The sequence below is a fragment of the Xenopus laevis genome, chromosome 4L (assembly GCF_017654675.1).
Source record: "Xenopus laevis strain J_2021 chromosome 4L, Xenopus_laevis_v10.1, whole genome shotgun sequence".
Lineage (NCBI taxonomy): Eukaryota > Metazoa > Chordata > Amphibia > Anura > Pipidae > Xenopus > Xenopus laevis.
The window spans coordinates 12,419,374-12,441,198 of NC_054377.1; the positions used below are offsets into that span (position 1 = coordinate 12,419,374).

The window sequence follows — 21,825 nt, forward strand, 5'->3', positions numbered from 1 at the left end:
GTGCGATCGAACGATTTTTAATTCGACTTCAAAAACTTAGAAAGATACTGTAGAAGGTCCCCATAGGCTAACATAGCACTTCAGAAGGTTTAATTTGGCGAAGTATTGAAGTCAAAGTTTTTTTAAAGAGACAGTACTTAGATTATCGAATATTCGAATATTCAAACTATTTTTACTTCAAAGTCGTAGTATCCTATTCGATGGTCGAAGTATCCAAAAAATTACTTTCGAATTTCGAATTTTTTTACTTCGAAAAATTCCCTCAATTCACTTCGCCCCTTGATAAATCTGCCAGTTTACAGTTTACACAGGGTCGGCGACCCCCCACCCAGAGCTGCTTTAGAAGGTGAAAAATAACAATATTAGAAAAACGGTGACACATAGAAAATAGAAAGTAATTGGAAATAGTCGTTATTTCTGGTGATCTATCTGAAAACAACTAGTTGTTTGAAGGTGAACAACCCCTTAAGAAATAACCCCCTTAGGCTTTAAGTATGCTCCAGGTCTAGTTGCCCATAGCAACCAGCTGTCTGTTTGTTATGCGTTTCACCAACAGGGGAGCAGACTTTCTGCCCCCGGCACTTCTTTATCAAGAACGGACGGTCTTTGACACTGCAAGAAACACCATTGGAGGAGTCAAAGTAACACTGACGTGATAGGACTTAATACAACAGAACAGACTGGAATTAAGAGTCAGAAACCATAAGGTTGGATGTGTAGGTGCCATAATCGCAAGTAAATACAGAAGAATACGACAATGTGCGGAGGAGACGTATGTATGGAATGACCGGCATGCCCGTCTTGTAGGAATGAGTCAAAGGGAGAAATCAGCAAAGAGGTAAAAAATTAAAAAAAACACCCCAAAAGAACGTGAAAACAAACAATATCGTCTCGTCTTGGCTCTTCCCTTCCGGCATTAAAAAGGGGCTCGGGCAACGCTTTGATGTTGGCACTCCTTGATGTGCTTTGTCTCCCCCCGTTTCAGAAGAAGCCTTCTCATCATGGAGATGGGGGAGCCTTCAAAGAATTGCAAGACCCGTTGCCTGTGGCTGCAGCCTGAGCAGACCACTGCATGTACAAATAAAAAGAGAAGCATAAAAAATAGGAGAATTTAGTACTCAGTATTCAATACATATAACAAACAGAACTACAATGGCACGTTTGATTATTATTAAAGATAAATTCCATCTTTTGCCGCGGCAAGCAGCAAAAAGAACAATGGAGTTTTGTTCAAGGCAGGATCTGCAAGCCGCACTTATTGTACAGGTATGGGATCCATTATCCGGAAACCCCTTAGCCAGAAAGCTACCAATTATGGAAAGCCCATTTCCCATAGACTCTATCAGTTCAAACGACCTATCATGTTTTTCATAGCTATGGCGTGACTTATTTTAGAACATTTCTTACATACACTTTGCTATTTTGCTATAAAGGTATGGGATCAGTTATCCGGAAAGCTGATATCTAGAAAGCTCCAAATTACGGAAAGGCCATCTCCCATAGACTCCATTTTATCCAAATAATCCAAAATTTTAAAAATAATTTCCTTTTATCTCTGTAATAATAAAACGGTAACTTGTACTTGATCCCAACTAAGATATAATTAATCCTTATTGGAGGCAAAACCAGCCTATTGGGTTTATTTAATGTTTATATAATTTCTAGTAGACTTAATGGGGTGGTTCTCCTTTAAGTTAACTTTTAGGGGCCAATTCATTAACTTCGAGTTAAGGATTCGAAGTAAAAAAACTTCGAATTTCGAAGTGTTTTTTTGGCTACTTTGACCATCGAATGGGCTACTCCGACCTTCGACTACGACTTGGAATCGAATGATTCGAACTAAATATCGTTCCACTATTCGACCATTCGATAGTCGAAGTACTGTCTCTTTAAGAAAAAACTTCGACCCCCTAGTTCGCCACCTAAAAGCTACCGAACCCAATGTTAGCCTATGGGGAAGGTCCCCATAGGCTTGGCTAAGTTTTTTTGGTCGAAGAATAATCCTTCGATCGTTGGATTGAAATCCTTCGAATCGTTCGATTCGAAGGATTTAATCGTTCGATCGAACGATTATTCCTTCGAACGTACGATCGCAGTATTTGCGCAAAATCCTTCGACTTTGAAGGATTTTCATTCCCAGTCGAATATCGAGGGTTAATTAACCCTTGATATTCGACCCTTGATGAATTTGCCCCTTAGTATAATGTAGAATGGCTAATTCTAAGAAACTTTTCAATTGGCCTTCATTATTTATGTTTTTTTATAGTTTTTGAATAACTTGTCTTTCCAGCTTTCAAATGGGGGTCACTGACCCCATCTAAAAACAAATGGTCTGTAAGGCTACGCACGTATTGTTATTACTACTTTTTATTACTCCTCTTTCTATTCAGGCCTCTCCTATTCATATTCCAGTCTATTATTCAAATCAATGCATGGTTGCTAGGGTAAATTGGCTAAAATTGCAAACTGGAGAGCTGCTGAATAAAAAGCTGAATAAAAAGCTAAATAACTCAAAAACCACAAATAATAAAAAATGAAAACCAATTGCAAATTGACTCAGAATATCCCTCTCTACGTCATACTAACAGTTAATTTAAAGGTGAACAACCCCTTTAAGGTATGAAGATCCACATTACAGAAAGATCCATTATCGGGAAAGCATTCTGGATAACAGGTCCCATACCTGGACAGTCACCTTCATTAAATACCCATTAAACAAATACAAATGTTACAAATAACATTTAACAACCACTTTGCAGCTTCACAGACCGAGGAAGATGCCGATCCCTTTTAAATGATCCTGTTGAATAATGAAACATAAAGGAAAAAAAAGCTGATTTTTACCCCATTTCGCAGCTCTCAAACCATAGCTGGTTAAACAACGCGCTGCTAAATGTCATTTTATTTTTCTGCTGTATTTTGATTATTCCCTGCTATTCACTCTCATTTCTCCCCGCCATGCCCTTTCTCCTGGCTCTTGCCTGTTTCACTTGCTCTAATAACACGCTGGGAATCTAGAAATCTCTGCCATGTGACTCATTCTGGCACATTGCTACATAGACGGATTAGGGGTTTATAGCTTTTATTAAGGCAACAAAACTGCTATTACGCAGTCATCAGAAATGTCAGACGTATCATAAACGCTGCGCTGGAGGGTTTATTGTAACAGCAGCTGATGGAACCCAGGATGCCTGGCAGCCAGGTTGGAGTCCCCAGCGAGTCAATGGCCTGGCATCTAAATTACAATATGTGATCCATGGTTTCAGTAACACAAAGTCATGCCTTTAAATCACCTGTACAACTTTATTTCTACCTGCTTTATGTCTATGAAAAATCCCTTTAAAGGGATACTGTCATGGAAAAAACACATCAGTTAATAGTGCTGCTCCTGCAGAATTCTGCACTGAAATCCATTTCTCAAAAGATCAAACTGATTGTTTTTTATATTTTATTTTGAAATCTGACATGGGGCTAGACATATTGTCAGTTTCCCAGCTGCCCCCAGTCATGTGACTTGTGCTCTGATAAACTTCAATCACTCTTTACTGCTGTACTGCAAGTTGGAGTGATATCACCCCCTCCCTTCCCCCCCCAGCAGCCTAACAACAGAACAGTGGGAAGGTAACCAGATAGCAGCTCCCTAACACAAGATAACAGCTGCCTGGTAGATCTAAGAACAACACTCAATAGTATAATCCAGGTCCCACTGTGACACATTCAGTTACATTGAGAAACAATAGCCTGCCAGAAAGCAGTTCCATCCTAAAGTGCTGGCTCTTTCTGAAAGCACATGACCAGGCAAAATGACCTAAGATGCCCCTACACACCAATATTACAACTAAAAAACGACACTTGCTGGTTCAGGAATTACATTTTATATGGTAGAGTGAATTATTTGCAGTGTAAACAGTGTCATTTAGAAATAAAAACTGCATCATAATAATCATGACAGTATCCCTTTAACCTGCAAATTCAAGCCTTTTGGTGCCCACGCATTTCCAGCTTGGTACGTGGGAAAATGCTCATTGGAAAAATTGTGTCTCCATGGTCCTTTATGGAATTAACTGGGCCCTGCGGGTGTATCCATGCTTACTACCAATAAGGGTTGTGGATAACACTCGCCCCCATCCTAAGTGGGCTTGGCCCAGCAACAAAGATTTGTTCAGTGTTGGAGCAGCAATGGCTGAAGAGGTGGTGGGAGTTTGGGAAACCAGTGCTGGGTGTTAGTGACTATAATAAGTGCTGGGCCAAATGGCAAGGGCGACCAAGACAAGCCCAAACACTCTAAAACACCCCAAAAAGATGATGAGCGAGGTGGAATTAGGGTGTGTGACAAGCTTGAGGCAGAAGAGGTAGGTATATAGTCCCCACAGTCAGGACCACAACTTGGGGCATCTCAAAAACGCAGCCTCAAGGAGGCTGAAACCCCTACAACCCCTACTCATACCCAAGGAAGCTGAAACCTCTCTTCATAGACTATTATTGAAATTGGCAGGTAACGATTGTGTCAAGTGCTGGTGCAGATGACTTCAATGCAAGTCTACGGAGGAGGTGGTATCTGGCACTTTGGCACTGCATTTTTGAGTACTCAGAGTGGCTAAAAGCACCCCATGTAACCTATGAAAGGGAGTGGGGGGCAAAGATAGGCAAAGTGTTTGTTTTAACAGATTGGAAAGCTTGGAAGCATTTGAAGTGATTATTAGAACCTGGAATGTGTCATTATGCCTGAATGGTGAAGGTATATTTATTAGGGATGCACCAAATCCAGGATTCGGCCAGAATTCAGCCTTTTTCAGCAGGATTCGGATTAGGCCAAATCCTCCTGCTGGTGGGCCGAATCCTAATTTGTATACACAAATTAGGGGCGGGGAGGGAATTTCATGACTTTTTGTTACAAAACAAGGAAGTAAAATATGTTTCCCCTTCCCACCCCTAATTTGCATATGCAAATTAGGATTCAGATTTGGCCAAATCCAAAATAGTGGATTTGGTGCATCCTTAATATTTATACTATATGTTTTTACTTTCACTAGCTTCCATGAAGTTGTCATTGCTGTCTCAGTCTTGCTTAGTTTTCCATTGTTTCTGGCTGGTTACCATCTTCCTATTATGCTAAAATCTCGTTATGCCTGTATAGAAGTATGGCCCAGCAGCACATGGAGTATGCTTGAGCCTCATTGGGGTGTAAGCAGACCAATATAGGTATAGGACCAATATATGGAATTTTCCCTACCAGTTACAACTAGGGTTGCCACCTGGCCGGTATTTTACTGGCTTGGCCGGTAAAAATGATGGTAGATCCCAATGTTATTAATAGGGAGAAAAGATAAATATATAGGAAGGCCGGTATTTTTTTCCAGAAAAGATGGGAACCCTAGTTACAACTCTTTTACTTTCTCCTAGCCTTTACACAAAGACTCCATAATCAAATTTCAAGTACATCTCTTTATGATCTAATGTCATCAGCTTCCAAACAACTTGGAGAGTTGGCTCCGCTTCAGAACAAGTTACTTGTTAAGTTTACTTTAGAGATGAGACGTGCACTTTTGCCTGTTTGCATAAATTAATACAAAACTCAGCTTATCGAGGATGAATCACTTTCACGGGCTCCTGCTAAGGTGCTGATTTTCTTCAGCCCACAGTATAAACAATGACAAACGCCTCCTGAACCATTTATTTTTCCTTGCTTATCTCTGGAATTAACTGTTTCTTCGCCTCTGGTATCTGCTGGTATCTCCAGGCTGGAGCTTATAGTTCTCACCGGCCCTAGACATGGTTCTTCTCCAGCTTCATAGCCTGATTGTCAAGTGCTGCCAAAAGTCAATCCAAGGGCGAAGATGGGAACCTCTATGAACCTTGGTTTGCCACCAGACCGGCCTAACACAAGTAGCATGAAACACCAGGCATTTTAAATCTCTAACTGCCTGTTCAATACTACACCTAACACATACAATTTAAGTTTACATTGGGGAAACTGGAGATTTTTATCCCCCAGCCACTGGACTACAAGATGTTGGGGAAACAAAACACTGCAAACTGTCATTTTAGCCTAATGCAGTGGTTTCAAAGCTGTAGAGATGACCCCCCTAATAAATTGTAAGCTTTCTGGTGCAGGGGCCTCATTCTAACTTTGTATTGAAGCCACTAGAACCCCAATTTGTTGTTATATCTTTTATGTTCATTTATAGTGATTTATAGATAAATAAATGCAATACAATAGAGGAGCCCAGCCTGAAGGCCAGCTAGGATGAATTTTTTTTATAAATCCTTGGAAAATCAGTGACTGTTACCATGATCTTTTCACATCTCTATAACTTTGCTATAAGCTAAAAGAGGCACAATAAAAAGTTTGACTGTAAAAGGGGGGCTGAACCCAAGAAATCTCAAGACCTAAAGCTTCAAAAAAGCTGTGGTTGAAGCTGGAGGTGAAGTGATATAGAAAAATAGAAAATTTCAAGAAAATATTTGGCAGGAGGAAGTAGGAACTTTTTAAAATCAGTTTGCCAAAAACATTTTTGGGCATCCCTTAGAATATGTTCTGAACTCTTGGTTGGCCTTCACCCTGCACAGGAAGCTTGGCTCCATGCAAGATATCTCCCATCCTGAATGAACAATGACATGATGAGCACCCTCCTCAGCCCTATTTCCCACAGCTTTGGGTCATGACTTTACTTGCTTGATGACACAGTGTGGAGTATGAGATGGGCATGACCCAGGACTGGTGAGGTGGGACAGAGAGGGATGAAGGGGTAGAATCAATTCTGCCACAGTGGCCTCCAGAGTCCCCTTTCTCCCATTCATGAAGGTGGCCTTCTTGACCGATCTGTGCTCTCAACAAGGCAACTGAACTCAAACATTTCAAACCATGGTGAAAATATGTTGTCACGGTGGACGTTGTTCTTACCTCAGTAAGAGGATGCCAATGTGCTATAGGTTTCCGTGGGTACGACAGCATCTCACTCCAATGTTCCCGGCCTAAACTCTCGGCATCGTTGCCAACTTGACATATACCAATAACCTCATTGTGACCTACGCTGTGAAAAAGTGGGATATTGTTTTTCTGAAAATGTTAACTAATAACATGGCACTGAAAGCATCAATGGCAAAGATGTGACTGAAAACTCCCATCTTGAGCATTTAAAACAACTATATCTATGTATATCCATGAAGAACCAAAAATAAATAGAATTTATAATAAAATGGAATTATAAAGCTTTTTCATATTTCTTGTCCTGGTTCTACTAGGATCATCATATATGAATGACATAGGGGCCGATTCACTAACTTCGAGTGAAGGATTCCAAGTAAAAAAACTTCGAATTTCGAAGTGTTTTTTGGGCTACTTCGACCATCGAATGGGCTACTACAACCTTCGACTACGACTTCGACTTCGAATTGAAGGATTCGAACTTAAAATCGTTCGACTATTCGACCATTCGATAGTCGAAGTACTGTCTCTTTAAGAAAAAACTTCGACCCCCTAGTTCGCCATCTAAAAGCTACCGAACTCAATGTTAGCCTATGAGGAAGGTCGCTTTTAGATGGCGAACTAGGGGGTCGAAGTTTTCCTAGGTTTTTTTTGATCGAAGGATATTCCTTCGATCGTTGGATTTAAATCCTTAGAATCGTTCGATTTGATGGATTTTATCGATCAATCGAAGGAATAATCCTGCGATCGTTCGATCGCACTATTTGCGCTAAAATCCTTTTTAATTTTAATTCCCAGTCGAATATCGAGGGTTAATTAACCCTCGATATTCGACCCTTTGTGAATCGGCCCCATAGTGTGCACCGTAACTCTTGTATTTCTATATATTTGAAAATTATAGGATTCACGGCTACTCTACTGCTACTTAGCTTTTATAAATGACACAACAGTTAATTAGCTCCATTCTTAAATGAAATAAAGAGACTGAACTGTGTATAGCTGTGCCCAGTATTATAAATAATTTACTCTGATTGCTGCTCACCGGTCGTAATCCATTACGGCTATTAATAAACTGATTTGATCAATATTTTCTGGAGGGACATCGAACACTATGGCTTCGTTGTAAACTGGATTGAGGGTGTTCCTCTTTGTGGATGTTTTCCTTTTCTTTACCCTTCTCCCTTCGCACATGATCGAAACCTTCACATAGGGATCTGCAGGATAAATGGGATAAAGAAAGAAAGAAAAGCAAAAGGTTAACAGGCAATAATTGGAAACGCCAACCATTGGCCATTGTCTCTTACTCAAAACTCAAGAGGTATTCAGCTTCAGACTTCTTGGATGTGAGCCCTTTCTTCTATTCTAGTTTATGTCCATCCTATGTATGCATCATACAGATTTTTTCATTTAGTCTAGTTTACATTGTTTCATATTTAACTCCATCAATGGATAGTCCATCACATTCAACCTAGGTAATGTCCCATCCATCCTATACTGCAACACTATCACACCCAAAGAACGCAGAGATCTTCTCATTCAGCCTAGGATCTTCCTTGTCCATCTTATAAACCACCAATATCAATTTGTCCCATCCAACCTAGTTTCTGCCTATACTCCTTTACTATCACACCCAAACACTGAATTATTTTTCATATTCAGTCTAGGTTCTACCTTGTCCATCTCGTATATTCAAACACTATCACACACATACGATGTATAGATCTTCTCATTCAGACTAGTTTCTGCCTTGCCCATCTGAATCTCCATCAATATCACATCCATACAATGCATAGTTCTACATATTTAGCCTATTTATTCCCCATCTATCATATGCTCCATCACTATTTCACCCAAAGTATGCAGAGAATTTCCAATTTGGCCAAGGTTTCTTGTCCATTCCATAAACCATCAATATCATACACAAACAATGTATATTTTAGCACATTCACAGTAGTTTCTGCTTTGTCCATCCTATATATCCATATCTTCTCATTAAGCCTAGGATATTTCCTCCACCATGAGCAATCATACTCATAAATGCTGAGATCTTCTCATGTATCTTAGGATCTTCATTGGCCATCCTATACTCCATACTTATCACATCCATCAATATATGCTCTAACAATATGCATATAAAAACAGGCAGCAAGATCTTTTTAAAGTATCCCAACGCAACATGAATGTCTCAAACTATCTCACAATTTATGGGCGAAAGCCTTACAGCTTTCAGGGGTAACTCCCCTTCTTCAGGTAAAGCCATCACAGTATGTATGTATAATAGGAGTTGGTTTCACTTTAATTTCAAATAGATGTTTATGACTAACGTTCCTGAAAAACTTGTGCCATATGTTCAGATGGATATTTATAGAAAATGAATCCCAAGAAAAAAAAACTTCTCAATCAAGAAACCTTCTCACCTGATGCTCCTGTTATATCCATGGCCTTCAGGTTTCTTGCCTTTATGATAGTAATTGTGAGCCTTCCCGCAGTAGGGAGATAGCAGAGCGAAAACATCAAATCACCAAGATCAACATTATCCTGTAAAACAGAAAAGACTTGAAAACTAAACAGAAGACACAAGCCTATTTTTAGTTCTGCAAACTCCTGAGCAAATAGCCGGCTTTAGAACTCCAGCTACAAAATGCTGAGCTATCGCACTAAAAAGAAAGGAAAAGAATTTCCTAAAAGAACTCAATTTTAAACTCAATTATTTCCATCAAAGGGATGAATGCCTTTTTTTCCTTTCTGAATTATATTTTAAAGGTTACAGTATCTCGAAGGCTAGCTGTCTATCAAATCAAATAATATTTGCCTTGTTCCTGGATTGAAGAACAGAGAATATGCATTATTTCAGAACTGTTGTTATTAAATACATCCATCATGATATGAAAATGACCTAATAAAGAAAATTCACATTTTAAAGGATTAGTTTTTTAGAATTGCCTCCCATTTTACCCCTCTTTAACTTTATAATAGGGACATAAGTTACCAAGCTGCTCACGGCTTAATTTAAGTAACCCAGGTTATAGGTACCAGTAATAAACAAATGGTAGTCAACAAGCAAGGAGAGCCCCCATAACTACTGAGACAAGAACAGTAATTTCCAAACTGTTAGGCTGACCCCCCTGGGGTGGCTTTGGGCAGTGGTAAGGCCAAGTCTGATGGCCATTTTGAGTGAGAATTAGTCATTAGCTATCCAAGATACTCCTGAAAGGTCCACCTTGAAGGTCAATTGAAACTATGGCTGAAATACTGATACATCAATATTTCCTATATCTGTAAAAACGTAATTATCTAAGGAAGGCACTGACCAAAGTTTCAATATTAAAACATTGTGCTGAAAAGGTTAGGCAAGCACCATTTTAGAAGGCCTAGCACAAGGAAATGGCTTGTCCGTGCTCCCCATTCCATCAGAAAATACTACAATCTCCCCCACACTGATGCCCACTGGGCATCTTGAAGGATACTATGGAATTGCAACTGTCCACCTAACCAAATGTTGTGGTGCCATGGTCCTCCATATGTTTGCCTTCTAGCACTGGTAATAGGCCAGCGATGGGCAATGGCTCCCAATATATCCTGAATAACTGCCTCAAGAGTGTTACCCTAGTAATGCTTCTGGTAGTGTTCCCCAAAGGGAGTCCTGGGCATAGCTTACCCAGGCTGCTACTATAGGGGGAATATTCCCAAAAGTCTCCTCTCTGCTTCAACTTAGCATTGTGGATGATGCTTCGATGTAATTACCAAAATGTGATATTTGGAATTCGAAAAAGACAATTGTTGATTTGCGATAAAACATTTCTGGATCCCCATGATCAGGAGTGTAACTACAGGGGAAGTAGAAACTGCAGTTACAGGCGGGTTAGTTACAGAATTTGTCCTTACGTATATAATAACAGTATATACAGCAATGCTCCAATCGAAGCCAAGTTTCACTTTGGTTGACCTCTAACTGGAGACGTCCTTGCACAGTGTCTATACATTTTCTTTTCTGTCCTATCACAAAATACATGGTTTGCAAAACCCACAAAACACCATAAGAGGAATGTTTAATGTACATATCAATTCAGCATGCTCAGATAATCCAATTAACTGGCAAGGGGAGAGCTTTGACTGTCCACCAGTAGGACCAGAGCCATCTCTTTTTGAAACTACAGTACAGTTCCATAAACCGATTCCATGGGCTGCAAGGAAATAATAGATTTAATATAATATAATATAAATATCATTAGTTAATATAATGATCCCCACAACAAAAAAACATTTAAGGGACCCCCTACATACATAGTCTGTGCCCCCCTAGACCTACACCAAGTGCAAGGTCTGTTTTCTCTATATTTACACCCCTGGACAGGTCGAACTGGACCATTGGTGGCCCACCGGGTTCCAAACTTCCAGGGACCCCGCAGCACACATGCCCCGGGCCACATTTCTTGTTTTTATGGGGCCAGCCGATCGGGTCTGGCTCAGCGGGGGCCCATGAGGGGGCCCAGTCCAACCCTGCCCCTGGATTTAGGATATATTACTAAGCTTTCTGCACTGTAGCCTCCAAACAAAGGGCTTTTCAATGGAGATTTACTGAGCTAATGAGATATGATTGCAAATGATATGATATTTTGCATTAACCAGCCATTTATTTTCTTTTTTTTACTCAGAATGATGGGCACAGTTGCAGTTCAGAATAACTCCATCTACATTAAGGAAAAAAAATTGGCACATAAAAGCAATTTGTATTTTAGAACTGAGTGCTCTGCTTGAGCACTGATGGGTCAATGAAAATGACAAAAGCACTTAATAGCTCATCTGTGTTCCAGCATAAATACCTTTCAATGCTAGTTTGCTAGCGGCTCTTGCTGGGGAGACCCTCGGTTTTTAGGAAATTAATTTACATACCTATCAAAGGTTTTAGATTAAACATTGCTGGAGCTTTAGCATGTGGATACATTTTAAAATAGGTTTTGACTAATCACAACGAGGAGGACCTGCCTGAAGGCTAGGCTCTAAGTAGGCACCAGGTCAGGCTTATTACAATCCTCTATGATTGTTAAAATGTGCTATTTTAAAAGAGCCAATAAGGGTTGTTTGGATAAACAACAAAATAATACACAAAGCTACTACTGACAATATGCAACATCTGTACTCAACTGATACTTACGTATACATGGAGCAAATTTTTTTTGGCATTCATGAGGTCCATACTATGAACCACAGCCACAACATACCCAACCACATGAGTTCTATTGGTAAAAAGGGGAAGTAATATGTAAGCACAACATAAATAATTTCCCTCTCCCCCTGTCTCCATCTCTTACCAGCTCAATTAAAATACATAAGACTCATCACACAAAGTCCTTCAATCATCATCATCTGAAGAGGTGGAGCAAAGAGCAGAGCAAGGAAAGTGGGATAGAGGTACAACAGAGGCAGGGCCAGGGTGGAATGGGGCAGGGGCAGGATGACAGAAGCAGCCAAGATGTCCCCAGATCACTTCAGATCTGGGTTGGCATCTCGTCCTCGTGTAGCTGTTGACCCCTCACTTTTTATAATAAAGAGTGAGGGATCAGCCTGCTGCCACTCCTAGTTGTGATTGGTTTGACCCATGCCATGCCCCATACTTTGTTCCTCCATGACTAGCTCCTTCCCAATACCCTGACTCATGTTATTGAGCCCAACCTTCAAGCCACCTCCATCCACTCACTATTCCATTCCTTGGAGAAGTTAGTTAGGTAGTACTTAATGTCTCTAACCCCACTACCCTTCTCTTTTAACCCATCCCATCTCTTTCTCCCTCCTGCTAGACCCCTGTAAACAACAAACACTACAAATGTTATCCATTGACCTATCCAGTTCCCTATTACTAACCATATCATGGCCTTGTAATTCTCCAGTTTCTGGCTCACTCTCCCTGGGCATTCTTACATTTAAGAGAAGATAAGGTGTGGCTATGTGCCAGATGCTTCACTTAATAAGAGACCTGACTAATAATAGCTACATTTATATGGCACTGGAATACCATCATCCTTTCTTACTTACCCCCATAGTAGAGCACAAGCTCTGTATGACAAAGGCCCAAAACACGTAGCACGGGCCTTCACTTTCTCTTGTTTGAAGCCTTATTACATATTTCTGCAATTGACTGTTTCAGAAGAACTTGTTTCTCTTGTGATATTGCCTTTTTTCATTCTGCTTCCTCAATATTAAATGATTTTGAATTGATTCCATATTCCACTCTCTGTTACCTCCTTAGAGATTCCATTAACACTGAGATTCCTTCTTGAAAGGACATGTAATCCACTGAGACCTTCTGTAATTGCCACAGCAATAGAAACGCAAAGTCAAACTATTCCGGTTTTGTTGCTGGGAGAATTTTCTCTGTTTTAAAAAAAATAGCAATATAACATGCTTTCGGCTAGCCAATGGCATGACTCCATATATATAAAGATATACAATATACCTTATTTTTATGCCTTTAAAATTTTCTCTTTGACCTTATGAATCTTTTCTCATTTTGGGAGGAACCATGGATCCACAAATATAAATAACAGGCCCCTCCACTACTAAAACTATAGACTACACTGATTTGGAGATCACTGGGCTTTATTCCATCCTGCCCTTCCACCATCATCAAATGAAAGGAAAAATAAAGTCATGTAAAGATACTTGTCAAGGCACAGGGAGGGTACATATCCTGGAGGGCTACTGTCTTTAGGTTGTGGAACAGCAATGGCAGAAGAGGACATATTTGACCATTGATAACCCTATAGTTGCTCAGCAACTGAACTAGCTCTTCTGCAGATCCTTTACCCTACTACATGCTTATTGGTCTGCTTGTCTCCAAGGTGCTCAGGAACAATACTAGGCATTTAATTAATCTCGTGTTGCATAATAAAAAGACAATAGAACTGCACAGGTACTTCTCCTCCAACCTTCTTCAGGTGGATACTCTTGGTGAACTCACTACCATGACTATATAGAAGTATCTTCTCCTAAAGTTCTAAAGTCTTCCTGGCTTCATTCTCCTTCCACTTTCACTGAATAAATGCTTAATGTGTAAACAAATAGCTTTCTCTGTTTCCTTCTTCTTATCTCTATCCCTTGACTACTTGTCCGATGTTAATTTCAACCAATAAAAGAAAACAAAATAAACATGAGTTTTGACCTTTGCACCCCGTCTGTGGTGGCATGAATTTTAGTGAGTTGGGTGAAGTAAGTTGCAATGGTTGCTAAAGAGTGATCATTGAACATCCTGTTGATGAAGCTTTAGTTGGCATAAACATGGCGACTCTCATTGATAGATTTAAATGTTTTTGATACTTTACAAACCTATCTGGTGTGGCAAGAAGGGTTTAATTTTACCCCAAGGATATGTCCACACGAGCAAGAGTGCATGAGTCAGTGACTGTTATTGATACGACAGACTCACTATGGCCCAGGTTAGAATGCCCTACCACTGAGGTCTATTGACTGACCTTGAAGAACCTGTGTCCCAGGGCACTCTAGATCTCTAGAATCCTTTCACTGGAAGAATTTCTCCTGCGGGGGCTGACTCTTTGCATGAACCATATGAAAGTGAGCGCCGAACACTCATTATGTCCTCATTAGTATTAACGAAAGGAAAATTGCTTACAACTGCTGGAGATGTAGATGCCAGATAAGAGCAACATTACGGTAGCATTACCGTGGGCTTAATAAACAAATGAGTCGCTCTCTGCTTAATTACAGCAACAGATCATTTCCTCTGGAAATATTGGAACTGCCACCCTCCAAATAATTGCACATAAATAGAAAGAACAAATTCATCATAGGGCACTGTCTAATTAAGACTTAGGGTTTCTGTAGGCAATGCCAAGGTGAATTCCTCGCCGTTACGTACTGGGGCTTCATTCAACCATAACATTTCTAAAGTCGGATTTGTTGTTTTAATGAGTAATGCAGTATATTAGGGCACCCAAAAGTGCTAAAGGCTGGGAAATGACATTTCATTTCTATGATTGACAGGGTGGGGTGTAGAGCGATTTCTCTGCTAGAACAGCCAAGCAGGAGCCAGGCTGGTATTTTCTGATGGGGATAAAGGTCTTTTAAATAATAAGTTCTTAAACATTTCCACTTGTCCATAACTCATTAAATAAGACAGGCAAGTTGAGCTGGTGCTGCCCTGAAAAATACTGCAATCTGCACCATGGGATGTCAAAACAATATCTTCTCTTTTGCAGATTATACACCCAATCAATTCTAAAAGAACCTGAATTATCCCATAGAAAGTATTACTGTCCAACCTGGGATCTTTTTTTAGACCATTGATTATTATACCTACAGCAGCAGCAGGGCTGCCTACAAAAATTATGGACTTCCTATTTCTTAGCAAAGACCACCCCCTTTGTCTAGGCCCCCACAGGGACTGGGCACCTCTCAGGGCACCTCAAGTGTAGACTTGAGTCTTGAGCTATTTGGAATAAAAAAGGCCCTAATTTGCATACCCCAAATAGGGGCAGACAGGTCAACTCATCTGAATTTTTTGGAAGTTACCCTGTAATAACCCCCAGTCACCAGCAGTTACAGGTCCACAACTCAATGTCAATAATTTGCTTGCCAATCCTATCTGACTTGCTCTACTGTATGCATAATTTATCACCCAAATTCAGGGTCAGACCGTGCTTCCAGGACACCAAAAAAAAAGTCAATGGGCCCTGTCAGCTGACCCAGACTTGCTCCCTCTCTAAAAAGTCCCAATGTATACAAAGTAAAACTCACAGTACAGAACAGTTGACTTTCCTTACAATGTGAGCTTATCATATATATATATATATATATATATATATATCAGACACTTGCTCTCTATAAGCAACACCAGTTCATATCACTGCAAGACATTTGAACTTCAAATCAGTGCAGAGACCAGCAGATCATTACAGTCGCCCCCCATTATACATTGATCTATGAGATATATAGAGATGCTGCATCATTCAACACTTATTGGGGTTATTCCCGGTGACTAGACATATGGACCAATTACACAAAATACTGTGTCATCTCCAAAGTGTGCCGATCCAGCGTCGCTATGTAAAGAATCATTCGTCACTCTCTTCACTCAGCCCACACTATCCAAATTCACTTCTGAAATACATGAAAACATACACCAGTACACCTACTCACATATGGCGAGGGATAGTCAGCCTGGGAGACTGTTGCAGAACTATACATTTCTTAAAAAGTGACTCCCAGCATCCTCAACAGTGGGAGGGTTACATTGCTCCAAATTATAGAAAGTTCCCTTACTCAAAAAACACAGGTCCGAAGTATTTCATATAGAAGACCCCATATCTGAAACAAATGACAATACAGGGTTGTCACCTTTGCTGGTGGTTAAATCTAAATTAAAAGGGGCTGGGCGGTGATGTTGGGGGCATGTCAATGACGTTGAAGGGGGCTGATGATGCTAAGAGACAGGGTAGTAGTGATGTGCGACTGGCCTGAATCCCTCAGGCCAGTTGGGTTTGGGCCAGCTACCGCCCCTCTCCCCCTATGATCTGCTCCCTCAACTATAACTCCCACCAACTCTTACACATATGTCACACCCCGCTTCTGCCTACCCTTAGTTCCAGGCCTGTCTAAATATGAGTTTCAATTGGTAACTTTGGAAGAAGAAGACATCTGTTTGGCCAATAATTTTAGACCCAAATCCCTTGTCGGCTTCTTGTAATGGGGTGAAGACATATAGGTATCTCATGAGACAATGGTGCTTAAAGGAACAGTTCAGTGTAAAAATAAAAACTGGGTAAATAGATAAAATAAAAAATGTTTCTAATATAGTTAACTAGTCATAAATGTAATGTATAAAGGCTGGAGTGACTAAGATGTCTAACATAATAGCAAGAACACTACTTCCTGCTTTGCAGCTCTCTAACTCTGAGTTAGTCAGCGACTTTAAAGGGAGGCCACATGGGACATAACTGTTCAGTGAGTTTGCAATTGATCCTCAGCATTCAGCTCAGATTTAAAAGCAACAGTTATGACCCATGTGCCCCCCTCAAGTCACTGATTGGTTACTGGCTGGTAACCAATCAGTGGAAAGCAAGAGAGCTGAAAAGCAGGAAGTAGTGTTCTGGCTATTATGTTACACATCCAGTCACTCCAGCCTTTATACATTACATTTTTGCCTAACTATATAAGATACATTTTTTATTTTGCACAGCCTATCTATTTACCCAGTTTTTATTTTTACACTGTACAATTCCTTTACAAAAGGCCAAAATATGCATGTCTACCCATTAACACCTTCATGGAAGCTCAATGGGAAAGAAGGGGGGCAATAATTATAATAATAATTCTAATAATGCTTTCATATTTTTACTACAAATGGAAATGATCCTTTAAATTTGTAGGCTTCCACATCAAATTACACTCCCATCAAAAACATGAAATCATTTCCTTTGTACGTCTGTCTGCCGGTTATCATGTCAGTGCCTATTGTTCCCCGTTTGTGCTGCTCTCGAAAAATGTTCCCTTTTCTCCATTCAAACCAGATTTAGCAGGAATCAGACGATTCTGGGTCTATTATAAATCAATGAGCAATCCCAAGTGCTATCGATCGGAGAATAAAGTAACTGCCTTCCGGTGTCACAAAGCAATTTATACCATTGGAATGCGAAGATCTGATCATCAGTTTGACGGGTTGAAAGCAGAAACATCACTTGAATTGGTTCCTCATTCCTGATACATTTCCGCAATACTTATGTCAGGTTGTTGAGCTCCGACCAATTGAGAAGATGAGGATATTCAGAAGGGCCTAATGATAGAGTGGCAATGCCATGTAGCATTTTGTTTCACTAGCGGTTGACAGACAAGTTGGGAGAGCAGAGGAATTGTACAAGTAATTGTAGGAAGTCATGTCAGCATGACAGGTTCTTTAGATTCCGAATTCTTGAGTAGGGATGTAGCGAACTGTTCTGCTGCAAACTAGTTTGCGCGAACTTCGACCGTTCACGTCCGCCGAATGTTCGCGAACGTTTGGGAACGTTCGCATTTTGAGTTCGCGTTCGATTCGAATACAAGTCGTTCGACCATTCGACCATTCGAATTCCTTCGACCGCTAAAAATCTAACGATTTCCATTCGTTGGAAGGATTGTAAGCATTCGATCGAATGAAAAGCATTCGATCGAATGGCTTCGATCGTTCGATTCGAATGAAAATCCTTCGATCGAATGATTAAAATCCTTCGATCGTTCGAATCGAACGATTTTAGCGGGTGTTCGAAGTTCGCGAACTGTCCGCATTTTTTGCCGGTGTTCGCGAACGGCGTTTGCGAACACCAAATCGGCAGTTCGCTACATCCCTATTCTTGAGGGAGGGTATACTGTATTGTTTTGTGTAGGGAATGAATAAAGAATGAGGAACAGCAAAATATTAAATTAAAAAAATATATTCAATTTTTCAGTGGAAAAATGTGTCATAATGATTTAAGAGAAATTGATGTGGTAGCATGTGGTGAATCATCCAAGACAAAAATCTAATGAACAATGCTCCATCTGTAGTTGTGTGTCAATTGTTTGAACTTTCATATTTCAAACGCAATGATCTGGAAAAAGGTGCACAGATGGAGCAAGTGATGATCTGGAAAAGGGTGCACAGATGGAGCAAATGATGATCTGGAAAAGTGTGCACAGATGGAGCAAATATGATCTGGAAAAGGGTGCACAGATGGAGCAAATGATGATCTGGAAAAGGGTGCACAGATGGAGCAAATGATGTCTGGATAACACATGGCTCATGTGGTGCACCAAGGAACAGCATTCCGTTTAATGGAAAATGGTATGATAATAATGATCTATTGAGGATAAGTTACATGGTGGCATGAAGTGAGACATCGGAGCTAAAGGTCTTGACACATTGCTCCATTTGTAGTTGGGTGGTTAATTTTGCCTTAAAGGGATACTGTCATCCCTGTTTTTCTTCTACAAGGTACAGCGATAAGCAAATAGCGGCTATGAAGGAAGCGTTGCGTCTTCTGAAGCGATACAAGCTCAAATAAATGCATTTCTTCATGTTGAAGAAATTCTCTCTGTGATAATACGGAAAGACAGAATAGGACAATTCCTGACACATGAGACAGATGAATGATTGGTGTTTCTCTCCCAGCAAATGAGGCATGGGCTTTAGGCCGGTGAGATGGTGGATGGCATCTCGGCTGTCAGTTCCGCAGCAAGAAACTGTAAGTTATAATTTGTCACTTGGTTGATGTTTGGATTTGGGTTGGAAGTGTAGCCTATAAGTCAAATTGCATTTGTCCATTAAAGATAACACAAGCCAAGCTGCCTAATCCAAGGCGGGGGTATCCCAATCCCTATTCAATTGATCAGGAAAGACTGATCATTTCTGTGTTACGGGTCTGATATAATCAGGTTCAATTTCAAAATTAGCTTTAAGGGTGCTATACACAATCTTATTTCATATACATTTAATTCTATTAATGTGAAATAACTAGTGATGGGCGAATTTGCATCATTTCGCTTCGCGAAACGGCAAAAAACTTGCGAAACGTCTTGTTCTTGACGCCGGTGTCCGTTGTTTTTGACGCCAACGTCCATTTTTTTGACGCCGGCGAATTTTCGCGGCCGTTTCGCGAATTTATTCACGAATTCGCTCCTGGCCAATAAATTTGCCCATTACTAGAAATAACCTAAGTCAAGACCCTTTAGACTGCAAGCTCTTCTGAGCAGGGCTCTCCAATCCTATTTTTAATTCTGTATCCCTAGTTTGCTTAGTTATTACAGGACCCCCTGCTATTGTAATTTATGTTTTGTAGTAACAAATACATTGTGAAGACCACTATCCCATCCTTTTCTATCCCACCCATGGCTAATAATGTCAAGGCATGTCCCCAATCTTCCCAAACCCCTTCCACTTTCCTGTAAGCATGGCCTGCAATTCCTCCAATCAATTCCACTTCGGCTACTAATGTCACTGGGGTTCATTTTACAAAAGCGTCCCCCAAAACTGGTATTTAAAACGGACCAATTGCATAGAAGAGGTTTAGTGATTCTGTGATAAGAAATAAGCTACCATCGCTTAGACAATTAGTTTTTTACTGTACATACACCATGTCTGAAAGTCGGATTTGGGTTCAGGGGATGCCTGGGTAGATTTGGGAACATGGTGGTGGCCTACTGGCCTGGCCCACTGTGGTCTAGGAGGGGATTAGGAGGGATGTGCAAGGGGCCTAATGTTCTTAAATGGCTGCTGTTCTCTTCAGTGTAAATAGATATCAAATACCACTACTCTGGCTTGCACTAGCTTATCCAATTCCTACAGTTTGGGAGCAGCCTAGGACTAGGGTGCATTGATGCTATGCAGAAGGGTCCCATGCATGCTCCTTTGCAACTTGTGGTGAGTGCCGAGGAACCCCTTCAACCTGCTGAGACGAATTATGTGCAAGTGAACAGATTAAAGCACAATCACCCTGGGTTGTGTAACTAGCCACAGCTGACTTGCAGTGAGCGAATCCGATGCTAATGCTGCAATGACCAAACCAAATACCCATTTTTTGACAACATATTATGATGAGTGCACTGCTGCCATTAACAAGGTGCTTAGACGTTACAGGTAAAGGGAACGCTGCTGACATGATAATACTTTTAGAGCAGTAGCGACTGTAAAGCCATTATCAGGGAAGGGTAACGTATAAACAAAACCAATTAATAGGAGCAGTTAATTAGGAACTCGGCTAAGTGAAAATAAACACAAGACAAAGGCTAAGTGACAGCTACTTCTGCACATTTGTTGACACGAACACGGTAAGTCCATTACGCTTTATGACTTCCCCTTATACATAATAGATAACATGGCTAACTCTTGGAGCGGCTGGCAGGCACTTAACAGTAACGCGTGCAGATGAAGAACTGGAACTCAACATAACTCGACCAGGATGGCATCTCTATGTTTGGGATAAAAACCTTAACCCATATTTGGGGCAAAGTTGGACTGATCTGACCCACTATGGCCTGTATAGTGACCAAACTTGCAAGATATTTATCTATGTTGCTTGTATCGCCCCCAAGACTTTAGATAGGGCCAGCCAGTGGTTTACCTTCAATTTGCTTGTTTGCTGCGGCTGGTGCCCAAACTCCCTCTACACCAAGGCTAACGAGCATGAGGGCAGAGAAGTTTCAAGAGCCCAAGGAGAGAGGAACTAACGTACAGAATCTTGGCACCAGCATTGGACTCAAGGGTCCAAGGCCCACTAGGGTTTCCCCCCTTCCAGTCCCCCCTTACCCCAGTCGCAAACCACCTCTAAGCCCGCCACACCATCTGCAACCCGCCTCTGGGGCCCCCCAGATGTACCTGTTCTCTCAATCGGAGAAATATCGGGGGCAGCGTGGACCCATTTGGGCAGCAGATGGGTGTGGGTCTCGGACAGTGGAGCTCATTAGGTCTGGAGCCCACTGGGTTTTTACCCGGTGTCCCGACGGACCAGTCCGACCCTGGTGAGATCTCTTGTACCCCTGGCTCCCCCATGCCAGTCACAGGGTCTGCTGTATCGTTATTAAACCACTGGCGGTGGCAACAAAAACTAGGTCATAGCAAATCCTATAGGTGACCAAGGCACGTTCCAACTCTAAACCTTTTACCGTCAGTATGAAGGGGAAACTGAGAGGAGCAGGTGTGAAAATGTAAAAAAATCATTAACAAGAAAGTAGTAAATTTCACTGTAAAGGTGCGAATGACGGCACTGCCTGCGCTAAAAATACATTCCCCACCCGGAGGTGAAAGAAATTTCCAAAGTCGTGACAAACTGCCCTGCATTTATTCTGCATAGAGGAACTCTCATTAAGCTTTTTTTTTCTTCTCTGTTTAATTGTCACAGATACAGACAGAGTTACCTTTTTTTAAATGAGGTTCC

General features: G+C 40.9%; 1 protein-coding gene across 2 annotated transcripts in view; it reads right to left on the reverse strand.

Annotated features, from left to right (window-relative positions):
* Positions 1-410: 410 nt before the first annotated feature.
* Positions 411-21,825, reverse strand: part of syt9.L (synaptotagmin 9 L homeolog) — an 80,128-nt gene continuing 58,713 nt past the window's right edge. Inside the window, exons 4-7 of one of the 2 annotated variants that reach the window (XM_018257436.2) lie at positions 9,346-9,466; positions 7,971-8,142; positions 6,905-7,034; positions 411-1,068 (exon numbers count right to left, since the gene is read on the reverse strand). In XM_018257436.2, the coding sequence (XP_018112925.1) occupies positions 1,000-1,068; positions 6,905-7,034; positions 7,971-8,142; positions 9,346-9,466 (492 nt within the window). In that variant the 3' untranslated portion in view covers positions 411-999. Of the gene's footprint in view, positions 1,069-6,904; positions 7,035-7,970; positions 8,143-9,345; positions 9,467-21,825 lie in introns of those variants that run through there. The other variant, XM_041589909.1, reaches the window with a different exon arrangement.